The sequence below is a fragment of the Dipodomys merriami genome, unplaced genomic scaffold (genome assembly GCF_024711535.1).
Source record: "Dipodomys merriami isolate MVZ:Mamm:240054 unplaced genomic scaffold, mDipMer1.0.p SCAF_25, whole genome shotgun sequence".
Classification (NCBI taxonomy): Eukaryota; Metazoa; Chordata; class Mammalia; order Rodentia; family Heteromyidae; genus Dipodomys; species Dipodomys merriami.
In genome coordinates, this window is record NW_027203937.1 from 17361054 (window position 1) to 17387469 (window position 26416).

The 26416-nt window shown below is 46.6% G+C and overlaps 2 protein-coding genes and 1 pseudogene across 7 annotated transcripts in view; 2 read left to right on the top strand and 1 right to left on the bottom strand.

The window, feature by feature from the left end:
* The window catches only part of P2ry6 (pyrimidinergic receptor P2Y6), a 43692-nt gene extending 42251 nt beyond the window's left edge, over nt 1–1441 (bottom strand). For all 5 annotated transcript variants that reach the window (XR_011374951.1, XM_070035057.1, XM_070035058.1 and 2 more), the window contains exon 1: nt 1328–1441. The gene's annotated coding sequence lies outside the window, so the exon portion shown is untranslated. The remainder of the gene's footprint in view (nt 1–1327) is intronic.
* A 10645-nt stretch (nt 1442–12086) lies between these two features.
* On the top strand, nt 12087–12621 carry LOC138836175 (large ribosomal subunit protein eL21-like). The gene has a single exon (XM_070034672.1). It carries the CDS (start codon nt 12124–12126, stop codon nt 12604–12606), a length of 483 nt encoding a protein of 160 aa, XP_069890773.1. The 5' UTR covers nt 12087–12123; the 3' UTR covers nt 12607–12621.
* Nucleotides 12622–17653: 5032 nt separating this feature from the next.
* Nucleotides 17654–18263, top strand: LOC138836423 (COP9 signalosome complex subunit 8 pseudogene; annotated as a pseudogene). The gene has a single exon (XR_011374952.1). The product of XR_011374952.1 is annotated as a COP9 signalosome complex subunit 8 pseudogene (transcript).
* Nucleotides 18264–26416: the final 8153 nt, after the last annotated feature.

The following is a 26416-nucleotide window of genomic DNA, read 5'->3' on the forward strand; positions in this document are numbered from 1 at the left end:
GTGCTGAGGAATCGAACCCAGGGCCTCAGGCATGCAAAGCAAGCGCTCTACCACTGAGCCACCTTCCCAGCCCCCAAAATGCAGAAATATTACAGAGAGGAATGTGAAAGCCACGGGGAATACTGAAGATTAAAAAAAAAAAAAAAGACTGGGCTGGGAAGGTGGCTCAGTGGTAGAGCGCTTGCCTTGCATGCATGAGGCCCTGGGTTCTATTCCTCAGCACTACATAAGCAAAAAGAAAAAAAGCCGGAAGTGACGCTGTGGCTCAAGTGGTACAGCGCTAGCCTTGAGCTGAAGAGCTGAGGGACAGCGCCCAGACCCAGAGTTCAGGCCCCATGACTGGACCCTCCCCCCTAAAACAAAAGACTGAAACTCCAAATCAGACTCAGATGGTTCATGCCTGCATATCCTAGCTACTCTGGGGTAGTTGTGGTATCCTCAGATCTGAGGATGGAAGCCAGCCATGGAAGAAAAGACCTTCAGATTATGTCTCTACTTAACCAGCAAAATGCTAGACTGGAGGTGTGGCTCAAGTCGTAGAGTGCTAGTTATGAACAAGAAAGGCAAGTGAAAGTCCAAGACCCTGAATTTATGTCCTAGTACTGGAACACATGCATACAAAATAATAGAGTCTTCAGAAAGGCTTTTCTGGGATGCACGTGTGTGTGTGTGTGTGTGTGTGTGTGTGTGTGTGTGTGTGAGAGAGAGAGAGAGAGAGAGAGAGAGAGAGAGAGAGAGAGAGAGAGAGAGTACTATGCCTGGGCTCTCTGGTTATTTTCTCCACCCAGATCCAACTTGAGCTCACCCAAGCCCTCAAAGCTGCTGGGTGGAAGGCGAGAGCCATCCTGGGTCCTGGCAGCTTTCTGTGGCAGCTCTGCTGCACACATGCTCCTCACCTCCATCATCTCGCTCAGTGCAACGCAGGGACCACAGATGAGCCGCCCAAACCCCACACCTCACCATGGAAACAACACACAGGCAGCGCCCCATACTACCATGGGTTCCTGTGTGTAGAACCCTGGGTCACCCTGGCAAAGTCACTCCCCGCTGTATAGATAAGTACCCCCCACACGCTTGCAGACAAGCACAGTCCACAATCCCTTGGCCGCACATGGCGCACTGGCACGCTGGCACACACCACTACCCCATCTCTCACAGTAATCGCTTCCATCGTCCACGTCGCCCACACCTTCCTGGGAGTCACCATCGGGAATCTCACCAGGACCCTCCATGGATCTGGAGGGGACTAGAGGACTCTGTACCCCATGCCTGGGCCCGGCACCCCAGTCCCTTGAATCCCTGCCGCGGGTGCGCACACTTCCCTCACCTGCTCCATATGGGCGCAGCTGGAAGAGGAACCAGCAAACTGAGTACAGGAGTGACGAGTGAGGGGCCGCTTGCGTCCCCTTAGGCTGCGGTCCCAAGTGTGTCTAGTGCCCTGAGCTGGGAGAACCAAACTGGCAGGAGGGCGGGAGGAGTCGCCTTAGCACCCGCGCTGGAGTCCCGCCCAGGCAGGACCGCCCAGGCAGGACCGGGCTGGCTGCCCGGCCCTCCCCCCCCCCCCCCCCCCCCCCCCCCGGGGACAGGAGGCGGTGATAAGAGAGGGGAAGAGGCTTCAGGCTGCAGACCCATGGTTCCTAGGGCAGGACTGGAAGCCACCGCTGGATTCTAGTCCCAATTCCCTTGAGACTCCTTCCCTTCCCTGGCCTTAGTTTCCCTCTTGGAATTAGTGTGGCATTTTTACAATTCTGAGATGGCGAAGGGTAGGGATTAAGCCGGGCATGTGCTAATCATTTTATCTGTTTTTATTTTAATGCATTATCTTATGTAATTCTCAGAGTAATTCCAGGGGTGTCATGACCCTTATGTTACAGATGGGGAAGCAGAGGCCCAGAGAAATGAAGTGTCTTGTCCAGGATCACACAGCTGGGAAGTGTGAGGCCTGAGATTTGGAGCTAGGCAGTCTGACTCCAGGGCCCAAGTATACTGGAGGTGTGGCTTTACAGCATTTTCCACGTGGTGCACTGCTTCTGGGGGCTCACAGCTTGGTGCTACCCATCCATTTTGCAGATTGGGAAACTGAGGCCCAAGGAACATGGGCTTGTTTCAGGTCACAGAGCTAGTGGGACCTGAGACTAAAGATAGTGGTGGAGTTGGGGGCACTGTTAGGAATGGTGAATATCTGGATGACATAATACATGTCCTATAATACATATTCCTCCAGGTTAGCAGGTCTTCTGATTGTCAGTCTCCTTCCTTCTCTTCTCTTCTGTTATCTTCTGAACCCGTGCTGGTAGACAGTGACCTCCAAGTTCTCATCTCTGAACACCCCCCTCCTCACCAACCTACATTCCCCAGACATCTCTCGGCATGCTGGTTAAACATTCCCATAACTTAACACAAACTGCAACTGCACATGTAGGACTCACTAAGAAGGAAAAGTGAAGGATGAGATGGGACATTATAGTGAGAACGCTGGAGATCCGGGGAGGCTTCCCAGAGGAAGGGACAACTAAGCAGAGACCCGGAGGAAGAGGGAGGCGCCACCAGGGGAAGGTCGGGGGACAGTTTTAGGCTGAACTACTCAGAGGTCCCTTTACTTTCACCCTTCTTGAAGGACTTGCCTCCTCTGTTTCCACAGGAAAATAGTGATAAACTCAGTATAATAAAAAAAAAACAAAAAACTCTGGTAGCTGGGAAGGTGGCTCAGTGATAGAGTGCTTGCCTTGCATGCATGAGGCCCTGGGTTCGATTCCTCAGCACTACATAAGCAGGAAAAAAAAGCCACAAGTAGCACTGTGGCTCAAGTATGGTAGAGCACCAGCCTTGGGCTGAAGAGCTGAGGAACAGTGCCCAGGCCCAGAGTTCAGGCCCCATGACTAACAAAAAAATCTCCAAAAAACAAAAACAAAAAACAACAACAAAAAAAATAACAATTCTGTTCAATCAAAAGCAAAAGCAAAAGATTATAGAATGAGAGATCATTGCAAAACATATAACAAAGTATTATTTTTCAGTGTATAAAAATAATTCCTATGGGAAGGGATAGGAAGGGGAAACAAAGGAGGAGGTTACAATGCTTGATAAGAAATGTACTCATTATCTTGCCCATGTAATTGTAACTCCTTTGTATGGTATTTTCACAATAAAAAACAATTCCTACACATCAATAAGAAAAAGCATGGTGGGGCTGGGAAGGTGGCTCAGTGGTAGAGTGCTTGCCTTGCATGCATGAGGCCCTGGGTTTGATACAGCGCCAGAAGTGGCGCTGTAGCTCAAGTGGTAGAGCGCTAGCCTTGAGCTGAAGAGCTGAGGGACAGCGCCCAGGCCCAGAGTTCAGGCCCACGACCGGACCCTCCCCCCCCCCAAAAAAAAGAAAAAAGAAAAGAAAAAGCATGGTGTCTAAACGGACATGTTGAATGGTAAGTGTTTTGTACAATTACATAAAGATAGTAAAAATGTAATTTAAAAAAAGCATGGTGGCTCATGTCTTTAATCCCAGCCCTGAGACTGGAAGATTGTGAGTTTGAAGCCAGCCTGGGCAATATAGGTAGACCTGTCACCAAAACAAAACAAAAAAACCCATCATCAACAACAAAAACCCACCTAATAAAAAAATTAAGCAAAAGACAAAATGGGAATTTCATAGAAAAGCAAGCAAGTATAGCCAATGAAAGATGTTCACTCTCAGCCAGGAGCTGGTAGCTCCTGCTTGTAATCCTAGCTACTCAGGAAGCTAAGATCTGACTATTGTGATTCAAAGCCAGCCCAGGCAGAAAACTCTCCAAGACTCTTATTTCCAGTTAACCAGCAGAAAAACTAGAAGCTGAAGTGGGCTTTAGTGGTAGACTGCTAGCTTTGAGTGAAAAAGCTAAGAGATGGCACCCAGACCTAGAGTTCAAGCTTCAGTACTGGCACACACATACAAAAAAAAAAAGGTGGGGAGGGAGGCTGGGAAGGTGGCTCAGTGGTAGAGCGCTTGACTTGCATGCATGAGGCCCTGGGTTTGATTCCTCAGTGCTACATAAACAGGGAAAAAAGCCGGAAGTCCTGTTGTGGCTCAAGTGGTAGAGCGCTAGCCTTGAGCTGAAATGCTGAGGGACAGTGCCCATGCCCAGAGTTCAGGCTCCACAACTGCCCCCCCCAAAAAAAAAAGGTGTTTGATATTAGTATTAATCAGGTAATTTAATGCCATGTCACACATCTCTGATTAGCAAAAAAAGTTTTCAGTTTATGTTTAGCAGGGAGGGAGGTAGAGAAATGGGGATTTTTATACACTGTGGATAGGGCTAGTGATTGACAGAATCAATGTGAAGTAGTAGAGTTGAAGATGTACATAGTCCAAAACAGAATAGGCTGTTCTAATGTAAACCACCAAGAGAAACTCTGTGATGTTGGAATGAACTTACCAGCACTGACTAATAGCAAAACACTTCAACAGCCTAAATGCCCCTCAACAGAATGGAATATAAACAATTATTCAGATACTCCTTGACTGATCTCTTACTCTTTCCATATGTGTCACTCTAGTGACTTGCAAAAACTTTACTAGTAGAAAACCTGATGTAGGGAATTTGCATGTGAGGCAAAGAGTGTTGGGGTCCAACACAGCTGACTGCCTATAAGATGTGATCCTTGGGGCTGGGAAGGTGGCTCAGTGGTAGAGCACTTGCCTTGCATGCATGAGGCCCTGGGTTCGATTCCTCAGCACTACATAAGCAAAAAGTAAAAAGCCAGAAGTGGTGCTGTGGCTCAAGTGGTAGAGTGCTAGCTTTGAGCTGAAGAGCTGAGGGACAGCGCCCAGGCTGAGAGTTCAGGCCCCCCGACTGGACCCCCCCCCCAAAAAAAAAAAACCTTAGCAAGATGTGATCCTTCACATCTCATGAGAATGTTCTTTACAGTTATTTGCTATACATTTGTTGTCTCCTCCTTGTTAGTTAAAATTGTCTTCTAAGAAAGTGGGAAAGCCTGAGAAGAAACTATGTTGAGAGACAAGGCTATGCATAGGAAGGAAAGGGGAAGTAGGAGGAGGGAGGGCTCATGCGGGCTGGTCAGTAACAGTGGAAGCTGAACCCTTGTCTGACAAGTGCAGGAGCTGGTTATGGGGAAAAATAGCTCCATCCCATAAGAAAGCAGTTGGTGCCTTACATGCATTTCTTTTTTTTTTTTTGGGTCCAGTTGTGGGGCCTGAACTCTGGGCCTGGGCGCTGTCCCTCAGCTCTTCAGCTCAAGGCTAGCGCTCTACCACTTGAGCCACAATGCCACTTCCGGCTTTTTTCTTTTTGCTTATGTGGTGCTGAGGAATTGAACCCAGGGCTTCAGGCTTGCAAGACAAGCGCTCTACCACTGAGCCACCTTCCCAGCCCCCTTACATGCATTTCTGTAATAACAGAAATACCTATACATGCCGTCCAGTATCACAGCCTTGGGCCAGCTCTTGTGTCTAGGACAAGAGAAGAATTAAATTTCTAATTTCCAATTGACTTACATTTACATTTAAATAAGCTGTGGGTTGGAGATAAGAGTCTCACAGATTTTCCTTCCCAAGCTGGCTTTGAACCATGATCCTCAGATCTCAGCTTCCTGAGTAGTTAGGATTACAGGTGTGAGCCATTGGCACCAAGCTAGAAATATGTAAATTATATACACATATATGTATTTATATGTGTGTATGTATGTGTATATATGTGTGTGTGTGTGTATATTTATACTTTTTTGGGGGGGGCGGGGGTTGGTCATAGGGCTTGAACTCTAGGCCTGGGTGCTGTCCCTCAGCTCTTCAGCTCAAGGCTAATACTCTACCACTTGAGCCACAGTGCCACTTCAGCCTTTTCTGTTTATGTGATGCTGTAGAATGGAACCCAGGGCCTCATACATGGGAGGCAAGCACTCTACCACTGGGCCACCTTCCCAGCCTCATATAGTTTTTATAATGAAGAAGATGGGCCAGGTCGGCACAGAGAAAAAGCATCCCTCACTGCCTCCTTGCCCCTCAGACAGGGCTGAGGGCCTTCTCTGGGTTCCCTAGACTTCTATGTTATCCTGCCATGCCTCATCACTGTGGCCTGATGTCACTTGTTGCCTTTCTCCCCATCAGCCGAGTTCTTCCTCTGCAGGCAGTGTGTGTGTTTTGGATGGCTAGTCGATTCCCTCCACACATGGTTCAGTGCTCTGTAAACAGTTAATGAAGGAATGCGCTTAGGATTCTTTAAGGAATTAGAGTCATCATCATTATTCTTTTATTCTGATGCCTGGTATGTGCCCTTGCCTATGTGAGGCTCTGGGGATACAGAGGTGAATGTTCACAACCAGCACCCTGAACAAGTGCCCAGTGCTGGAGGGACAACAGACCAGATTTTAGTAGGCATTGAGACATAGGCATAGCACAGGATGAGCCCAAAGCGGCCCTATGACAGCCTGAGAATAGGAAGAGCAAGTATGGCTTAGGCTGAGTGTTCAGGAATAGCTCTAGAGCCGGTCACCAATGGCTCACATCTCTAATCCTAGCTACTCAGGAGGCTGCAATCTGAGGATCATGGTTTGAAGCCAACCTGCTCAGGAAAGTCAGTAAGACTTTTATTTCCAATTGATGACCAAGAAAAAAGGTGAAAGTAAAGCTGTGGCTCAAGTGGTAGAATGCCAGACTTGAGCAAAAAAAAAAATCTCAGGGGCAGTACCCATGCCCTGAGTTCAAGCTGCAGGACCCCTCCCCCCACACTAAGTAGCTAGAGTTCTGTGGGTGGAGGAAGGAAAGATATTCCTGGCGAATGTAGAGACCTGACGATGGGGTCAAACATGGCAAGTTCTAGGGACCTCATGAAGTTCCATCCTACTGGAGAGTCGGTGGAAGGAGTGGGACAAGATAAAGCTTCAGAGAAGGCAGGGACCAGGTCTTGCAGGGTCTTAAATGTTAGTCTGGGGACAATGGGAACTCTAAAAAGGGTTTAAGCAGGTGTGGAGTATTCTCGAGGTTGTGCTTTGTAAAGATGGCCTGTCCTGGTGGCTCCACACTGGGGATCAGTGGGGGTGGAGCCAGCAGTCCAGGCAGGTGGTCAAGGCAGTGGGTATGGGGTGAGTGGGGAGATGGAGTTGGGGCTATTTAGGAGGTAGCATCAGCAGGTCGTAGGAAGATTGGATATGAATGTGAAGGAGAGGGAAGGAACATTTTGGTTAGTGCTCTAGAAACAGATTCTGAGGCAGAGGTTCAAGTTCAAGCTATTAATTTAGGAGGATGATCTAAGGAGTAGAAGGAAGCCAACTCTGGGTGGTTACTAAGCAGAGTATCAAGGGGAGGGGAGTCCTTTTAGAATCTCTGGGGCACTGTACAGAACATGCCATGAAGATGTCCGTTCCCCTCTCCACTCCGATCCCTGGACAAGGAAGCTGGGGTATTTGTATATCAACCCTAGCAGTCACTGGATAAAGGCGGATGATTCTGGAACTTTCAGTACAAATGCCAGAGAAAGCCCCAAGGCCCAGTCTGAGTGTTTTTAGAGTGAGAAGCTATTGGGTTGTAGGAAATGATGAAGACTGGAGATGATGGAAGGACCCATAGCAGCTACTACAGGCTGAGGAGTCTTCTCTGCTTCCACCGGCTGAGTGGAAGCAAGGAGTTTGTAGGAGTTGGAGTGAGAGATGGGTCGGGACTTGGTAGTCCTGACTGCTACCCAGCATCTCCTCTCGACCGTCAGCTTTTCTTGCCTGGTCTATGCACTGTCCCCAGATCCTCTCAGGTTGGCAGAGTACTAGCCTGAGACTGGAATATAGTCTCCAAGTGGTTTGATTCCTGTGCTCACATCTAGGCAGAGAAAGTTGGTGGCTTTTCAATAAAAATCGGATCCACTCAACCCAGGATTAGCAGTGGGCTGAATACACACATTTGAGACTTACCAATTTAGTTGGTCCTCCAGGCAGTAAGTAGGATGGCCCCCACTCTGTTTTGGGATGGAGCTATCGGTAGAACGTGGGAAGAGGAGCTGCCCCAGGATGGAGGCTGAGAAGTAGGATGAGAAGAAGAGCAATGTGGGGTCACTGAGACCAAGGAAGGTGGGCTTGGGAGAAGGAGAAGAGTGGGTCCCCAGGAACCAGGTCCCATCCCCACAGCCCCAGGATAGGTCCAGAAGCCCTCTGTTAAACTGTGCCTGGAAGTGAATTTGCTTTCTCCTCTTCCTCTCCCACCCCCTCCTCCTCCTCCCTGTCTCAGACTCTGGAGCAGCTGGCAGGTGTCCAGCAAGACTCACTGCTGGACAAGCTATGTCTGGTATTTTCAACAGTTCCTGAGACTTCTCCTGGCCCTATATGCCCAGCCTTGGGGTGCCTGTGGCCTCCTCTTGAGGCCAGTGCTTTCAAACCCAGCCTCAGCCTCAGAACCTCCACTCTCCTCCCGTAGACTCCCATTTGCCCTGTAGTCCAGCAACCCTGACTGCACTTGTCTGAAACGGAAGCCATTTCCTGGAAGCTGGTCCTTCACATTCTGTCCACGTTCCAGCTACCCAGCCAAGTGTCAGTTTACAAATTCATGACCCAGGAATTCCTGCTCCAGCAGCTCTTCCTCAGGGCTCTGAGTTCCTTTCCTGTCTCTAAGCAAATGGATAAGAAACCCCATGTAGCATGCTCCTACCAGACCCATGCCACTGCAGCATGGCATGAAAGTTCACATGCTTCTGGTAGCCTTAAAAAGAGATTAATATGCCTGTGACAACAGAGGCGACAGTCCATCAGTGTCTGCTGCTCAAACTGCCTGTGGCGTCTCGTGGAGCCTAGTTCATGAGTCAAACCTTGGACAAATCTTTTTACTTAGTGCCAACAGATCTTTGTCTCTTAAAAAAGAAATCATTAAGCTGGGGACTGGTGGCTTATGCCTGTAATCCTAGCTACTCAGGAGATCTGAGGTTTGCGATTTGAAGCCAGCCTGGGCAGAAAAGTCCACGAGACTCTTATCTCCAATAAACTACTCAGAAAAAAAAAGCTCTTTCTTTCTCTTCTCTCTCCCCTGTGGCTCAAGTGATAGAGCACTAACTTTGAATGTAAAGAGGCTCAGGGACAGCACCCAGGCCCTTAGGTCAAGCCCCAGGATTGGCAAAAAAAAGAAAGAAAGAAAGAAAGAAAAGGAACCATTAATGTATCAATTAATTAAAATAGGTGTTTATTAATATCTTATTGAATCTGAGATTCAACCAGATACTGTTTGGTGAAATAGTGTCAACTTTCTAATGAAAAAAATTATTGTTTTCATTTCAGTGCTTTCAAAGAAAAATTAAAAATCAGTATGACAAGGTTAGAAACAACCTAATTTCTCTCCAAATAAATACATTCTCTAAATAAATTGTGGCTTTTAAAATAGAAAGACAAAGCTTTTTGTGTATTAATACAGAAAGATCTGCAAGAAATCTTCAGAGGAAAGTTATAAAAGTGGAGACAGGTTTTTGTGTGCCCATAAAGGAAGAAAATCACATAACTTTTAAGATATAGATAGATAGAGTATATGCATATTGCTTAACCTTAGGCTGCTATTCTACCATTTGAGCTTATCTCCACTTCTGGCCTTTTGTTGGTTAGCTGGAGAAGAGTCTCTTGAATTTGTCTACTTGGCTGGCTTTAAACCAAGATCCTCAGATCTCAGCCTCCTGAGTACCCAGGATTACAGGCATAATTCACCAGAGAATGTGTATATCTAGCCCAGAGAAAGAGAGAATGTCTCCTTCCTCTGCCTTTTTGTTGTACCCAGGCACTCAATGGATTGGCTGATGTTCACTCACATTGAGGTGGACCATCTATGCCACTCAGTCCAACAATTCAAATGTTGGTGTCTTTCAGAAACACACACACACACACACACACACACACACACCACAGAATGTTTTGCTAGCTCTCCAGCACCCATTAATCCAGTCAAGTTGACATCTAGAATTATCTATAACAGATGTCCAGAATTCTTGTTCCTTGGGCTTTAAAACAGAAGTTCAGCATAAACCCCATTTTGAAATAGCAAATAGCAAATATTTCCTTAAACATCCTGGAAAAAGTATGTCTGAAAATACATGAACTTTACAGATTCAAAGAAAAGAGAAATGAGACAGAGCTGCAGGTGCTAAAAGGTTAGTGGTAAGCTAACTAAATGAAAGTAAAAGAAATGAAGACTGGGACCTGGGATAGCATGATTTCCACAGTAAAAACCACTACTCTAGCCAGGTGCCAGTGGCTCATGCCTGTAATCCTAGCTACATAGGAGGCTGAGATCTGAGGGTTGAAGTTCAAAGCCAGCCAGAGCAGGAAAGTCTGTGAGACCCTTATCGCCAATAAACCACCAGAAAACTGGAAGCGGCTCTGTGGCTCAAGTGGAAGAGTGCTAGCCTTGAGCTGAAGAGCTGAGGGACAGCGCCCAGGCCCAGAGTTCAAGCCCCATGACCGACAATTAAAAAAACAAAATCCTACTACTCTATTGACAGGTACTGGCACAAGAGACAGAAGACCAGTAGGTGGCTGTCATGCAGATAATAGTTGGGTGATGTCATCACTACAGGTCAGACGAAGCCTGGGCCATGTGTGGCTCTCTTTCCCTCTACTCCCTTTCCCTCTCCTCTCCCTGATGAAGTGGGGTGGCCACACATAATGGTGGATTATAGATGGCCACAAAGCAATCACAGGCTATGAACATCAACACCTATTATTTAGAAAATTAATAAAGAGCCTCAGCTAAGTTGTACACCTGCCAGGGGAGATAATGTTCTTTGATACAAAAGCCATCTTTGGGGCTGGGAAGGTGGCTGAGTGGTAGAGCGCTTGCCTTGCGTGCCAGAGGTCCTGGGTTCGATTCCTCAGCACCACATAAGCAAAAAGAAAAAAGCCGGAAGTGGTGCTGTGGCTCAAGTGGTAGAGTGCTAGCCTTGGGCTGAAGAGCTGAGGGACAGTGCCCAGGCCCAGAGTCCAGGCCCCACGACCAGACCCCCCCCCCCAAAAAAAAGCCATCTTCATTTGGGGTCAAAATAGAGCAATGAAATCTGGGAAGAGTATCAAAGCAAATACCCAGACATGATGGCAATACCTAACACAGATAGGATAAATCCAGGTCCTGAGAGATCATTTCACCAGGCATCCAACTTAGGAAGCTCTATTCCCCCCACCCCGCAATACATCTCCTTTATTATCTGTAGTAAATCTGATGATTCCCATAGTGCTAGGTCCATGGTGGACAGGGGAAGTGGTTTTGTCTCTTCTGTTTTCCCATTTCCTGTTTCCTTTCACAATGGCCTGTGGACATTTAGGGAGTTTGGGCTTTGTATCTTAATAGTACTGAGAAGAGATGGGACCATGGCTTTGATTTCACTGCCAAAACAAAAGAAATATAATGAAAAGCACATGTATGATTTCAAATTTTCAAGAAAGCACATTACAAAAGAATCTGAAATGAGTAGAATTAATTTTACTAATATATTTTATTTAATCCAGTCTATCCAAAGTATTATAATTGCAATATGTAATCTGTGTTCAAAACTCAAAATTGACAATTTTTTAAAAGGGAGGAATGATTGATCTTAGTTCATGATTTCAGTCCATCATGACAGGAGAGCTGCTCACATCATTGTAGGCAGAAAACAGAGAGAAAATGCTGAAAGATGTCAAATCTGTGATCTTTTTTCCTTCTGCAGTATTAGAGATCAAACTCATGGCCTCATACTTGCTAGGCAGCTGCTATACCATTTGAGTCATGCCTCCAGACCCTTTGTTTGTGTGCCCATCCTGGGGATTGAAATCAGGGTCTGGATGCTGTCCTTGAGCTGTTGTTTTCAACTCTAACAATTAAGCCACAGCTCCACTTCTCACTGACTTTCCTGCTTGGGGTTGGCTTTGAACTACAATCCTCAATCTCAACCTCCTGAGTATCTAGGATTATAGATGTGAGCCACTAGTGCCCACCTTTCCAGACCCTTTGTGTCTTAGTTATTTTTGAGGTAGGGTCTAGGTTTATGCCCCTGTTGACTTGGACTGTGATCTTCCTACTTGAGCTACTCTGCATTGCTGGGGATGGTAGGCATGTACCATCTTTTCTAGCCACTGGTTTAAAAAGAGTCTTAATGGCCTTTCCTTTTGGCCGGAACTGCCATCTTCCAGTAATTTGCCAAAATGACGAACACAAAGGGAAAGAGGAGAGGTACTCGGTACATGTTCTCTAGACCCTTCCGGAAACATGGAGTTGTTCCTTTGGCCACGTACATGAGAATCTACAAGAAGGGTGATATTGTAGACATCAAGGGAATGGGTACTGTTCAAAAAGGAATGCCCCACAAATGTTATCATGGCAAAACTGGAAGGGTCTATAATGTTACCCAGCATGCTGTTGCTATTGTTGTGAACAAGCAAGTTAAGAGCAAGATCCTTGCCAAGAGGATTAATGTGCGGATTGAGCATATTAAACACTCTAAGAGCCGAGATAGCTTCCTGAAACGAATGAAAGAAAATGACCAGAAAAAGAAGGAAGCCAAAGAGAAAGGAACTTGGGTTCAACTGAAGCGCCAGCCTGCTCCACCCAGAGAAGCACATTTTGTGAGAATCAGCGGAAAGAAGCCTGAGCTATTGGAACCTATTCCCTATGAATTCATGGCCTAAGAGATGTTAAAAAATAAAAGACTGCTGGACTATAAAAATGAAAAAAAAAAAAAGAGTCTTAATGAACTTTTATGCCCAGGTTGGTCTTGAACCACTACTCTGTGATCTCCATCTCTCAAATAGCTAGGTTACAGGTGTAAACTACAGCACCCAGCTAAATTGAGATATTTTACAATTATTTTGTACTGTCTTCAAAGTTAACTGGTGTTTTATACTTATAACACATCTTAATTCATATGAACCAAATTTCAAATGCTTAACACTATGGTAGTTGCTACATAATAGACAAACCAAGACAGGATATGTTACTTTATTAAGAGTGGACAAAATAATGCTTACTTCTATCATCCCTCTTCATTTATTGCTTGAATTCTTCTATCTAGAACTTCTCATACTAAATGTCATAGCACACAGCAGTAATCTCAGTGTGTTGGAGGTTGAAGCTGGAATATGGCAAGTTCCTGTCAGTCTGGGCTACATAATGAGTCCTGCTGCTGCTGCTGCTAATGATGATGATAATGATGATGATTGTTTTGTGGTACTGAGTATTAAATTCAGGGCCTTTTACTTATATAAGCACTCTACTACTAGACCCTTGCCCCCAGTCTAATTTTGTTTTTGGTGGTACTAAGGTTTGAACTCAGAGCCTTGGTCTTCCTAGGTAAACTTTTTCAGGTACATGCGTCACATACTCAGTTTTTTCTGCTTTCTTCATTTCTCAAGTACAGTCTCACATTTAAGCCTGGTCTGCCTGGACTGTCATTCTTCTGTTTGTGCTTCCTCTGTTGCTGGATGTAGGCACACACCATTTTACCCAGCTATTTATTGATTGAGATGGGGCTTTACAAACTTTATTTTTTATTTTTTGGCCGGGGTTGGCCTCAAATTGTGAGCCTTCTGATCTCTGCCTGCGGAAGAAGAGGATTATAGGTATGAACCTCAGCACTGAGTGCTCCAATTCGTGTGTGTGTGTGTGTGTGTGTGTGTGTGTATGTGTGTGTGTGTGTACATGTGCATGCTGGTCCTGAGGCTTGAACTAGGTGCTTGAGCACTATCTCTGAGGATTTTTTGCTCAAAGGGAACTGTACCATTTGAACCACAGCTTTACTTCCAGCTTTTTGGTAATTAATTGGAGATAAGCATCTCACAGGAGTTTCCTGCCTGGGCTGGATTCCAACTGCGACCTTCAGATCTCAGCCTCCTGAGCACCTAGGATTACAGGCATGAGCTACCAGTGCTTGACTTCAGTTTTTTGGGTTTTTTTTTTTTTTTTGGATAGTCAAAATACTGCATCTAGCAAAGGAAGAGGTGACATTGTCAAAAAAAGAATGTACTCTTTACCTGACTTATGTAACTGTAACCCTCTGTACATCACCTTTATAATAACAATTTAAAAATACTTCATCTATAGTTAGTTAAGTTCTTTTAAATTGGTTCCTATAAACACATTAGTAGTACTGACACTTGTTTTTTTAATATGATTAAAATGTTCTGGGCCTATCCAACATATTTCTTGCCTCAAACTTAGAAAGCTAGAAATAGGAAATAATTTTTTATTCAAGAGAAGACTACATCACATTTCCAATTCCAATTTAAGATTGCAGTAGTTTTCCTAAATATCTTTTTTGTTTGTTTTGCTAGTCCTGGGGCTTGAACTTAGGGCCTGGGCACTGTCCTTGAGCTTCTTTTTACTCAAGGCTAGTGCTCTACACTTGAGCCACAGTGTCACTTTTAGGTTTTTCCATTTATATGGTACTGAGGAATTGAACCCAGGGCTTCATGCATGTTAGGAAAGCACTCTTCCACTAAGCCACATTCCCAACCCTCCTTAATATCTAGTTTTTTATTTGTATCTCTTTTCTGCTGAAAATCTTGGTTTTCAAACTGAGTGCTGTATTGAAAGACATCTTGGAGATTCTGTTTCATAAATAAACAGCAAAATACAGGGCTGGAACTGTGGCTCAAGGGGTTGAACACCAGCCAAGCAAACAAGTTGATTGCAAGGCCCTGGGTTCAAGCCTACTATTGCAAAAAAAAAAAAAAAAGAAAAAGAAAAAAAGAAAAGAAAAGGAAAGGAAAAAAAGGAAGAAAATCTCGATTTTCAAAAACATTTATATGAATACCTATGTTTATCCTACTATATGTGCTAGTTTCAAACCACAAACAACTAATGTCATTACCCATTATACGACTATAAATATTGCTTAAAACTTCTTCATTGTTTTCTTTGGTCTTTAGAAATGATCCCTCTTAAATAATGGTTCATTTTTTTAAAAAGTAAACATGTATGGAAAAAGAAAATATAATCACAGAGGCTATAAGATGTTGCTGGGATAACGTTTTGGACATCATGAAAATGTAAGCATTGACTAATCAGAACTTCTGGGAGGAGGAGAAGGAGGGGCAGGAAGGGGAAGGGCAGAGAAGGAGGAAGGAAGACAGGGAAGAGGGAAGGGGGCTCTACAGACAAAGGGGTGGCACAGGAAGGTGAGGGGTTTGGACTCTGAAGCCCTAAACACCCCATGAGAGCAGAGCTCAGCTTCTCTGCTTTCTCTGGCAGAGGGTCATTTCCTAATCTACTTAATTCTAAGCAAATGATGTGGCGTCTGCTCAGCTCAGTCCCTGGTCTTAGGACAAATGGCCCCAATTAAAGATTCATCCTAAGGGAATTCAGGGGAAGAGGAAAAAAAACATTAATCAAATAAATGCCCAGATGTCCTGGGTCTGGCTGATGACTGGCTGGAGCAGTGCCCTTCCCCCACTCTACCCAGCCCTGTCCCAGGAAATGTTTTTGAACCATCTGGCCTCATCCTCCATCCTCCACCTCACCCCCTGGACCAGCCTTGCCACTGCCCACTTGACTTTTTCTAGACTCTGGGTACACTGTCTACAAAACCTTGCAGGCATCCTCTGATTCTTCCCTTCTTCACTTCTTTTCCCATCTGCTCCAGCAGGAGGCTGCTTGGCACATCCTTCAGCACACACCTGGCATCCTCACCTCCATTGCTGCCCCCTGGCCCCAGCCCCGCACTACTTACCTGGATTTCAGCAACAACTCTTCCCTGCTCCCAAGGGCTCTGTCTTTGCCTGACTGTAGTCTATTCTCAACCCTGACGCTGGACTTGCTTTCCAAAATGGCAGTCAGATTGGTTCTTATACTCACAATCTCACCGTGGCTTCCTATCGGCTCCGTGCCCTCCAGGATCTCTGGGATCTGTGATCTCTTTTCTTCTGGGCCCATTCCACCCCAGACATGGGCATCCTTTCAGGGGCATTTGGGGCTTTTTAGGAATTAGTCCCACTCTCAGGAAAGCCCTTCACTATTGGCTAGCTCCCGCACCTCCTTCCAATATTTGCTTAAATGCTGTCTTTGAGGTGCTGTTCCTGAGGTTCCCATGACTATCCTATTTAACATTCCAACCTTTCTGCCCTCCCCTCTTCCTGCTCCAGGTTTTTCCATAACCTTTCAGCATGCTATATAATTCATTTTATTACATCTATATATGTGTTTATTATCTACCTCCCACCATTAAGCTCAGGGGCAGCGTCTTTGACTTTTGATTATTTCTTTCCAAGTATATTGACCAATATCTGGCATATTGTAGGTACTTGTGAAATATTTGTTGAATAAATGAATGAATCATCAACACTGATAAGATTCTTTTTTTTTCTTTTTCTTTTTTTAAAAATTTTATTGTGAAAATACTGTACAGAGGGGTTACAATTACATGGGCAAGAACACTGATAAGATTCTTGTTCATGGGGCTGGGAAGGTGGCTCAATGGTAGAGCACTTGCTTGCATGCCTGAGGCCCTGGGTTCGATTCCTCAGCACCATGTAAGCAAAAAGAAAAAAAGCCGGAAGTGGCGCTGTGGCTCAAGTGGTAGAGCGCTAGCCTTGAGCTGAAGAGCTGAGGGACAGCGCCCAGGCCCAGAGTTCAGGCCCCACGACTGGACCAAAAAAAAAAAAAAAAGATTCTTGCTCAGAGGGCCACTGGGAAACTTACATGAAATAATTTGGTTCACTTTGTAAGGAAAGGAAGTAACGTGTAACATGTGCCTACTAGTGCTAGGTATTCTTCAAAGGTTTTCACAGTTTATCTCATTTAGGAAGTGGCGCTGTAGTTCAAGTGGTAGAGCGCTCGCCTTGAGCTGAAGAGCTGAGGGACAGCGCTCAGGCCCAGAGTTCAAGCCCATGACAAAAAAAAAAAAAAAATCTCACAATTTATCTCATTTATTCATCAGTATGAGCCATGTTCATTTATTCACCCATTTATTTATTCATTCATTAGTCCAACAAGTGATCACTATGTATCTACTATGTGCCAGGTGCCAGTCTGAGTACAGAGGGTAAAACAGGAAGCTATTACTCTGCTACCTCTGGGAACATTTGTAACGGATGATGAAAAAAATATTAAGTATAAATTTTCCTTTTTTTTTTTTTTTTGGTCCAGTCATGGGGCCTGAACTCTGGGCCTGGGCACTGTCCCTCAGCTCTTCAGCTCAAGGCTAGCACTCTACCACTTGAGCCACAGCACCACTTCCAGCTTTTTTCTTTTTCTGCTTATGTGGTGCTGAGGAATCGAACCCAGGGCCTCAGGCATGCAAGGCAGTGCTCTACCACTGAGCCACCTTCCCAGCCCCAAATTTTCCTTTTTATACTACTACTTTTTTTAATGTGGTACTGATGTTTGAACTGAGGTCTTCTTGACTGCTAGGTAGGCACTCTTCTAATCTATTTGAATTACAACATTAGTCCTTTCACTTTAGTTTTTCCTTCCTTCCTTCCTTCTTTCCTTCCTTCCTTCCTTCTTTCCTTCCTTCCTTCCTTCCTTCCTTCTTTCCTTTCTTTTTCTTTTGTTGATGGTGGGGTTTGAACTCAAGATCTAGGCACTGTTCCCTGAGCTATTTTTGCTCAAGGATAGAACTCTACCACTTTGATCCACAGCACCACTTCTGGTGGTTAATTGGAGATAAGAGTCTCACAGGGAAGGGACAGCTGGGGGTCTGGCCATCAGGGAAGCGCAGTGGCGAGTCTGGCTGGGAAGATGCCAGTGGCGGTGATGGCAGAAAGTGCCCTCAGTTTCAAAAAGTTGCTGGATCAGTGTGAGAACCAGGAGCTCGAGGCCCCTGAAGGAATTGCCCCCCCCTCCCCCCGCCCCATATACTGCAAATTCAGAACTGGGAGGAATTTGTTCAATAGGACAGAGAATCTGGCAAAGAGATTTCCCTGGGATCTATACGACCATCTACGCCCACCAGTGGTCTGAGACTGTCCAGCCAATCATGGAAGCACGTAGAGAAGCCACAAGGAGACACGCCTTCGGCCTTGTCTCGCAGGCCTATACCTCCATCCTTGCGGATGACTTTGCTGCCTTTGTTGGACTTCCTGTTGAGGAGGCTGTGAAAGGAATATTGGAACAAGGATGGCAAGCTGACTCTACCACAAGAATGGTGCTGCCCAGGAAGCCAGGTGCAGGTGCCCGGATGTTTCCTTTAACAGGTTTATTCCTTTATCAGAGCCTGCCCCTGTTCCACCCATCCCCAATGAACAGCAGTTAGCCAAGCTGACTGATTACGTGGCTTTCCTTGAAAATTCACTTCTTCTTCTGAGCTCAAGATCTACCTTCAGAGTCCTGTAACAATGACAAACACAGAAATGTAAATTTTTATTTTCAAATCTACCGGATGGAATGTGCACTGCACATTCCTTTCTGAGTATGTGATAAAATGCGTATATAATATAAAGTATATTATATAGATTTTGTCCTTGAGCATTATGCTGAGTAGTTGCCATAGCAGGCATACTAGTACCAAGATAGGTTTGGTGGCGCCTAGCAGGGTTATGTGGTTAGTTTGCATTTCTGAGTGACTCGTGAAAGCTGCCCCCTGCCCCCGTGCACAGACCGTCCGGCCATCTTCACCCTGCCCGCTGCTGGTGGGAGCACTTGGGGTTGGCAGAGCCCTGGCCCTGGGGCGGAGCTGCCAGGACTTGAGATTCACCCCCAGTGGACAGCATGTGCTCCTTCCTTCCACCTCCAGAGAATCCTTAATGTGGAGTACACAAACAGCCGAGCCACAAGCAGGTGCTTCTTGAGGGAGCAGGCCCGATGTGCTCTGCAGCCACTGCTGGCGCTGCGGGCCGGCCCTAAAGAAGGGTTGCAAGAGAGCTCAAGAAGCATTACGTTCTCGATTGTCTTTGAGAAGAGGGCAGAATGGGGTGCAGTGCATTGTGGGGGTGAGTGCACACTGGCACAGCACCGTAGCCCTCTCCTTCAGCCCCTCGGGCATGCGTGTTCATCTCTCAGTTTAAGTTCTTCCTTTTGAAGAAACATCGAACAAACCTTTCATCTTTGTGTGACAGTTCTCTGAATAGTTGAAGTTGTGTATTGTATCTTCAGGTGCAAGTACCCCTTAGTTCATTCATTCTGCATTTGTTCAATAAATATTTAATTGAGTTCTTCAACAGTTTCATATAAGATTGTTTGTAGAAACTTCATGATCTCAGTCTTTTGCAGACATATTCCAATTGTCATTACCTTTCAAAGTATGAATTTCACAAGTGGAAATGATTGCTGTAGTGACAATTACATAATTCTTGTTTATTTACATTTGTTTAATTGACTCAGTTTTTTCAACAGATGTGAAAATATCTTTTAAATTACAATTTTGTTTAATCCTAAAAAAAAAAAAAAAGAGTCTCACAGGGAATTTTCAGCCTTGGCTGGCTTCAAACTATGATCCTCAGATCTCAGCCTCATAAGTAGCTAGGATTATAGCCACCAATGCCTGGCTTTAGTTATTTTTCATGTAGAGTCTCACTTTTTTGGGGGGAGAAGGGGGCTTGGTTTAACTTGGACCTTGATTCTTCTACCTATCTTTCCCACGTAGCTGGGATAACAGGTATGCACCATCACAGTCTTGAGTTTCCCTTTGATATGATGAGGAAATGGAGATGCCTTATGTCACCCAAATCATCAGGTATACAAATGCTGCTGACCCAAAGAAAAGAGCTTGGATTCCAACACAAGCCTGGGGTGGGGGGCTTTCTATGTTACACAGGGTCCCTGCCCTTCAGTGCAGTAAAAACTTGTGGAAAAAAAATGTACACAGGTCGCTGGGCGTGGATGGCTCACACCTGTAATCCTAGCTACTCAGGAGGCTGAGATCTGAGGATCAGGGTTCAATCCCAGTCCAGGCAAGAAAGTCTGTGAGACTTATCTCCAATAAACCATTCAGAAAACCACTGTGGCTCAAGTGGTAGAGTGCTAGCTTTGAGCTGAAGAGCTAAGGGACAGCGCCCAGGCCCAGAGTTCAATACCCACCACAGACAAAAAAAAAAAGTACACAGGTCTTGGAGGGGGACATGAGGGTGGGCTTGGAAGGTGGCCAAAGTTTCCTCCAGTCACCTGGTGCTTCTAGCTCTACCCCCAAGGAACAATACTTGGGCCTCCCCTTCCTCATGACTCAGATATATTGTACCTGATGACCTGCTGATGGCCCCAAGTTACAGGCATCTTGTGAGTAAACCTCAGGTTCTGCCCAGCCCAGTCACTGGGGCGCTAGGAGGACAGCTGACAAAGCCCATGGGTGCTGGTAGCTCACAGATGTAATTCTAGCTACTCTGGAAGCTGAGATGTGAGCATTGAGCTTTGAAACCAGCCTGGGCAGGAAAGTCCAGGAAACTTATCTCCAATTAACCATCAAAAAGCCAGAATTGAAATTGTGGCTCAAGTGGCCTAGTACCAGCCTTGAGTGGAAAAGCTAAGGGAGGATGTCCAGGCCCTGAGTTAAAGCCCCAGTACCAGCACCAAGAAAGAAAGAAAGAAAAAGGAGGAAGGAAGGAAGGAAGGAAGGAAGGAAGGAAGGAAGGAAGGAAGGGAGGAAGATAGGAAATGCATCTTTGAGCCTGAAAGCCTACAAGGACCCTCAGGAACATAGAAGGTCTCTGGTGAGGGTGGGGTTACTGGAGTGAGACAGCAGAGGGAGAGTTGGGGTACCCAGTGCCCAGCCTGAGAGCGGTTCTGTTTGAACTCTCCTGTTGCTGCTCTAGGACTGGGAAGATAGGCTGTATGCCTAATTCTGGGTTGTGAGGAGGGCTAGGGGCACACAAGACAGACATGAGATGGTCAGGCACCATCAACTGGGTGACAAGTCATAGTACACTAGTTATATTTCCTGTTTCAATTTTCTGCCTTCTTTCACCACATTCCCACCCTTTAACTCCCCATAGCAGCCAACTGGGTCATTTTATCATTCTGCAGGCCACTCTGGACTCCAGCCCTTGTCTCTTGTTGTTACATTCAACTCTGGCCACCAGAGGACAGCAGAGCAACATCAACCAAACTGGGACCCACTCAGAGTCAATGCTAAGAACTAAGGGTTGGGATTGAAGCTCTGGACTGCCTCCTTCCAGAAAGTCTAAGAGCAAAAAGTGTGAAAGAGAAAAAGGAAAGGAGTGGAGAAAGGAAAGGATGAAGAGTGAGGAAGGAAGGAAGAAAAGGAAAAAGGAAGAAAGGAGTAAGGGAGGAAAGAAAGAGGAAGGAAGGAAGGAAGGAAGGAAGGAAGGAAGGAAGGAAGGAAGGAAGGAAGGAAGGAAGGAAGGAAGGAAGGTTGATAGACCTAGCAGCTAAATCCTGTCTGCACTCCCATATCTTCCTGCTATTCTCCTGCTTGTCTTCTTCCATCTTTCATGTCCTGATTTTCCCTTCTTTCTTTCCTTCCTTCCTTCCTTCCTTCCTTCCTTTCTCTTTCTTTCTTTCTCTCTTTCTTTCTTTCTTCTTTTTCTTTCTCTTTTCTTTTCTCTCTTTCCCTCCCTCCCTCCCTTCTTTCTTTCTTTCTTTCTTTCTTTCTTTCTTTCTTTCTTTCTTTCTTTCTTTCTTTCTTTCTTTCCATTCTTGTGATGGTACTGAGGATAAACTCAGAGACTCATGCTCTCTCCTCTCCTTTTCACTCAAAGCTGGTAGGTGCTCTACACTTGAGTCACAGCTCCACTTCTGGCTATTTGCTTATTAACTGAAGTTAAGAGTTAAGAGTCTTCATGGACTTTCCTGCCTGGGCTGGCTTTAAACCTTGATTCTCAGATCTCAGCCTCCTGAGTAGCTAGGATTATTGGTATGAGCCACTGGCACCTGGTAGATGTTTATTTCTGATGGTTCTGAAAGCTAGAAGCCCAAGGTCAGAGCCTGCATAGCCAGGTTCTGTGAGGGTTCTCTTTTCAGCTACCCACAGCCAATTTCTTGTAAGCTCACATGGTGGAAAGAGGTGGTAGGGTTCTCTGGGGTTCCTTTTACATGGCATTATTGTAGTTTGGATCCAAATATCATCCAAACATCCATGTGTTGAAGATATAGCCCCCAGCATGATACTATTGGGGGAGGTGGAATCTTTTAAGAAGAGAGGCCTGCTGGCTGCTGGTGTCTTATGCCTGTAATCCTAGCTACTCAGGAAGTTGAGATCTGAGGATCTTGGTTCAAAGCCATCCCAGGCAAGAAAGAGACTCTTATCTCTAATTAGCCACTAGAGAACTCGAAGTGGAACTGTGGCACACAGTGGTACAGTGCCAGCCTTGAGCAAAAGAGCTCAGCTAGAGTGCCAAGGCCTGAGTTCAAGCCCAATGACTGACAAAAAATATTAGGTTATTGGGGGTATATTCTTGAGAGGGAGAGTAGGACTCTGGCCCATTCATCTTCTCTGACCTTTCCCACCATGAGGTGAATGGTTTTGCTAAACCACATGCTCCCACCATGATGTTTAACAGGACCAATTGATCCTGGATCGAAACCTCTAAAATTCTGAGTCAAAGTAAACCTTATTTCTTTGTAAGTTGATCATCTCAAGTATTTTGTTATAGTAACAGAAAGCTGACTAACACAGGCATGCATCCCATTCATGAAGGCTCCAGCATCATACATAACCCATTACCTCCGCAAAGAATCAGAGATGCACCCTCTTGAGCCGGGAATGTGGTAGAGTGGTGGTAGAGTGCTTGACCAGCATATATGATTCCTAAGTGCCACAGAAAAAGCCAGAAGTGGCGCTGTGACTCTAGTGGTAGAGTGCTAGCCTTGAGCAAAAGCAGCTCAGGAACTGTCCCCAAGCCCTGAGTTCAATCCCCTGGACTGGAGAAAGTGAGAAAGAGAGAGAGAGAGAGAGAGAGAGAGAGAGAGAGAGAGAGAGAGAGAGAGAGAGAGAGAGAGAGAGAGAGAGAGAGAGAGAGAGAGAGAGAGAGAGAGAGAGAGAGAGAGAGAGAGAGAGAAGGCACCCTCCTTTCTTTCCTTCTACACCACCACTACTTGTCAGGATTTCCATCCTTAGCTTCCATTTCCAGGAGGTAGTGCTACTGGAGATGCCTGAGTTTAGGGGAGCAGCCAGAGAACCCTGGGCTTATGCCTAAGCTCCACCCTGGCTGCTCTGTGACCTTGGACAAGGCACAGCCATCTCTGGGCCACCAGTCCCACTAAGCAGCCAAACAATCCTTGGAGTCCCTGCCAAGACAGAAATTAAACACAATTTGTGGCGTCTCACATACTGTTTCTTAGTGGACTTCAGGAGTTGACAGCCTCAGGAAACGTGAGTAGGGTGGAGAAATGAGGAGATGGGAGGGAGGCCTGAAGGTGGGCACAGGAGTTATTTTGGGCCAGGCAGACTCCCCCACATCACAGCTGGACAATGGTCCAGGGCAGGCATTGTGTTGGGAATGGAAAGTCTTTTTCTGATTCCATCTGCTGGGGATGAAAATAGTCCAAGGTGGTGGGTGAATGGAGCCCCAGGGGACAGGGTTCAGGCCAATGAGAGATCAGCACTGCCTGCTCCATTGTTCCTGGCTGAGACAGGGAGGAGATGAGACACCTGTCTGAGCTGGAGCCAAGACACTGCCAAACCCAGAGAGCCCCTTGTGAGCAAAGGGAGGCTGAGCAGAGCCAAGCATCAAGGATGGGGAAACTGAGAGAAGGCACAGTATTCATTGAGGCAGAGGAGGATATAAGTTTGACTTTGGGGCTCAAGTCCCTTCTCCTACAGTCCAGGCCTCCTGGCCAAGCCCTACTCTGCATCCACAGGAGACAGAGACAGCCACCATCCCAATGTGTGGCACTGTGTGGTAGTGGGGGGATCACTTCAACTATCTACTCACTTGATGCCAGAGAGCACACTTCCCCCACTCCAGTCCTCAGAACCAAGAGCCCAGTGGGCTTGGCATGCCTGAGAAGCAGCTATTCATTGTAGCTTAAAGTGTAGGTAGCTTAACTGAGGAAGAATAGAACAGGGAAGCAAAACTGTGGAGGGAAACCCAGACAGAGCAGGTGGGTGGTCTCAGGTCACAAAGCAAAACCTACGCATTCATTGCTTACTCTGGCCCAGCTCTAGTCTAGTGAGTCCTTGTAACTTGGATCTCCAGGCTCTTAATTGGACCAAGATGTGGCTGCAGAACATTTCAGGGAGGCGGAGACTCACCTGACAGGGAGAAACAGCTGATTCTGCTGCTGTGTTCTCCAGCCAACAGGCTCTGGCTTCTGTCACTTGATCTCAGGGGCACTCTCATTTTCTTCCTCCTCGTACAGTGCCCTCTGTCTATTGTCCCCCTAGCAGGCACCTGGAAGATTTTGGAAGCACACACAGGCCAGTATGCCTGAACACTCCCCAGGTACAACAAGACAGAAGAGGCTGACAGTTTACCCAGGATGAACCTGTGTGGATCCTCCCACAGCTGCAGGCAAGGTAGGGGAGGCTTGGCCAAAGAAGTCCCTGGATCAAGCAAGTCCCTTGTTGCTCACTGTGGTCTACTCCAAAGCATTGATCCTGATGTGATGACATAGTGTGCCAAGTCTGGGAGGGCTTCATACATCCTGGCATAGCACCAGGCCCCAGGCTAAGGCCTTCAGGGAAGACAGCACCTCCCTGACAGGAGGAAACAGCACGGTACAATAGAGTGACCTGCTGGAAACATGCAGGTGATAACTAAACCCCCTCCTTGACACACTGCCTCTCTGGCCCTGAATCATGACTAGCAGTACAGACCCTCCTGCCCTTCCAGGGGTTGCAAGTCATGTGGGATAAGCCATATGGACAGGAGATGGCTGTGGACGTGAGGGACCCGGATTCTGTCTCCACTCACCCTTGGAGCTAGCCATCACTGCTGCCCACCTCTCCCTTCCTGCTAAAGGGGACTGTGATGGGTGAAGGATAAATAATATAATGATGTAATCATCTTGCCTGGTGCCTGGGACAAGTTCCCTCCCCTATGTCTCTGACTCTACACAAACCAGCCTAAATCTGTGTTGACAAGGTAGCAAAGGGGGAGCCTGGTGGCCTGACCTGGACTGAGCCTGGAGCAAGTATGTGAGGGGAATACATTGTCCAGGACCTCTTCTAACCTTGGAGGGTAAGATGACATGTCTGCTAGAATCCCCCATATATCCTGAACCACCCTGGGGAAAAGAGACTTACAGGTACCAGAAGCCCCTCCCTGTCACCTGGAACTTACTGAGGACCGCTGCCACACAGAGGCCTATCTCCCCTTCCTCCTGCCCTCTACTCTGCAACCCTGGCCTCAGCTCCACAGCTCTGGGGGGTGGAGGGGAGAAGCTGGCAGTGAAGAGGGTGGTGCAGCAGCAGAAGCAGCTAGAGCTTGGCTCCTGCCCAGGCTCCCACACTGATCTACAGACTGACCTTGGCCCCGCCCCTCTCTGGCCTGGAGTCTGTGGCTGAGTGGGATAACCCTTAGACTCCTGTTGGCGACAGAGTGACTCGAGTGCCCTTTAGTAGTGGCCTTCAGGAGTCAACAGCTCTAGGAAGTGATGTCAGGGTGGAGAGATCCAGAGGGACCAGGAAGGTCCAGAGAGTGAGAGGAAATATTTTAAGGACAGGCTGGTCACCCCATGTCATTGCTGGACAATGGTCTAGGGCAGGAATGGAAAATCTTGATCTTAACTTGGGCTGAAAATAGCACAAGACGGCAGGGTCTGGAACCTTGCCCTCCAGGCGAGCTGCCTAGACACTGAGCAGCAAGGCCACATGTCCACATAGAAGGCCTAGGAGTCTGATTTCTGTCCAGAGGTGCGACCCACCTGCTCCTGGTTCCTCTAGGGTCATCATTCTCTGCCTTACCCATGCCTGCCACAGGATTGGCAGGGATTAAGCCTTCCTGTCTCCCAAGTCTTATATCCTGAGAAATCTGCAGGCAATGGCTTAGGGTAAGTTTTGGGGGCTTGACCACACTGGTCTCCATCCACAGGGAAGGTGCTCTGGTGGCCATGGCCATGGCACTAGGCCATAGATGCACACTGGGGGCTCCCAAAGCCATGAGGACTAACTCCCTGCCTCCAGATCTCAGCAGAGTAGAGAGGGTCAGAGTGCAGAGCTTTCTACCTGGGATAGCATTCTCTATAAAGTAAGATGGGGTTCTACCTGAGTAGCAGCTTGTAAGAAAGAAATAGGCTCAGGCCTGAAGGAAAGATCCATGCCAGGCTGTAAGAAGCTATCACCAAGAAAGCGCAGTGGGACTTTGGCCACATTAACAGGCAGATTACCTGGCATTGTACAACTCAGGCACGGGGATTGTAGCCTGTGACGGGTCCCTGCCGCTTGAGGGCGCTAGGCAGCTAGGCTCTAAATAAAGCAATAGCCTGTCTAGAAGGAGGCTAGATCTGCAGGAGGATCACTTGGACTCAGGAGTTGAAGGCTAGCGTGGACAACCACAACAGGACCTCATCTCAAAACAAACAAAACATAAATAGAGCAACCCCTGGGTCACCTTTTGCCAACAAAGGCAGGCAAAATGGGAAGGGTGGAGATGTCACAGGAAGCAGGTG

Coding starts and splice junctions, on each gene's coding strand:
- LOC138836175 (XM_070034672.1), top strand. CDS start 12,124: ATGACGAACACAAAGGGAAAGAGGAGAGGTACTCGGTACATGTTCTCT.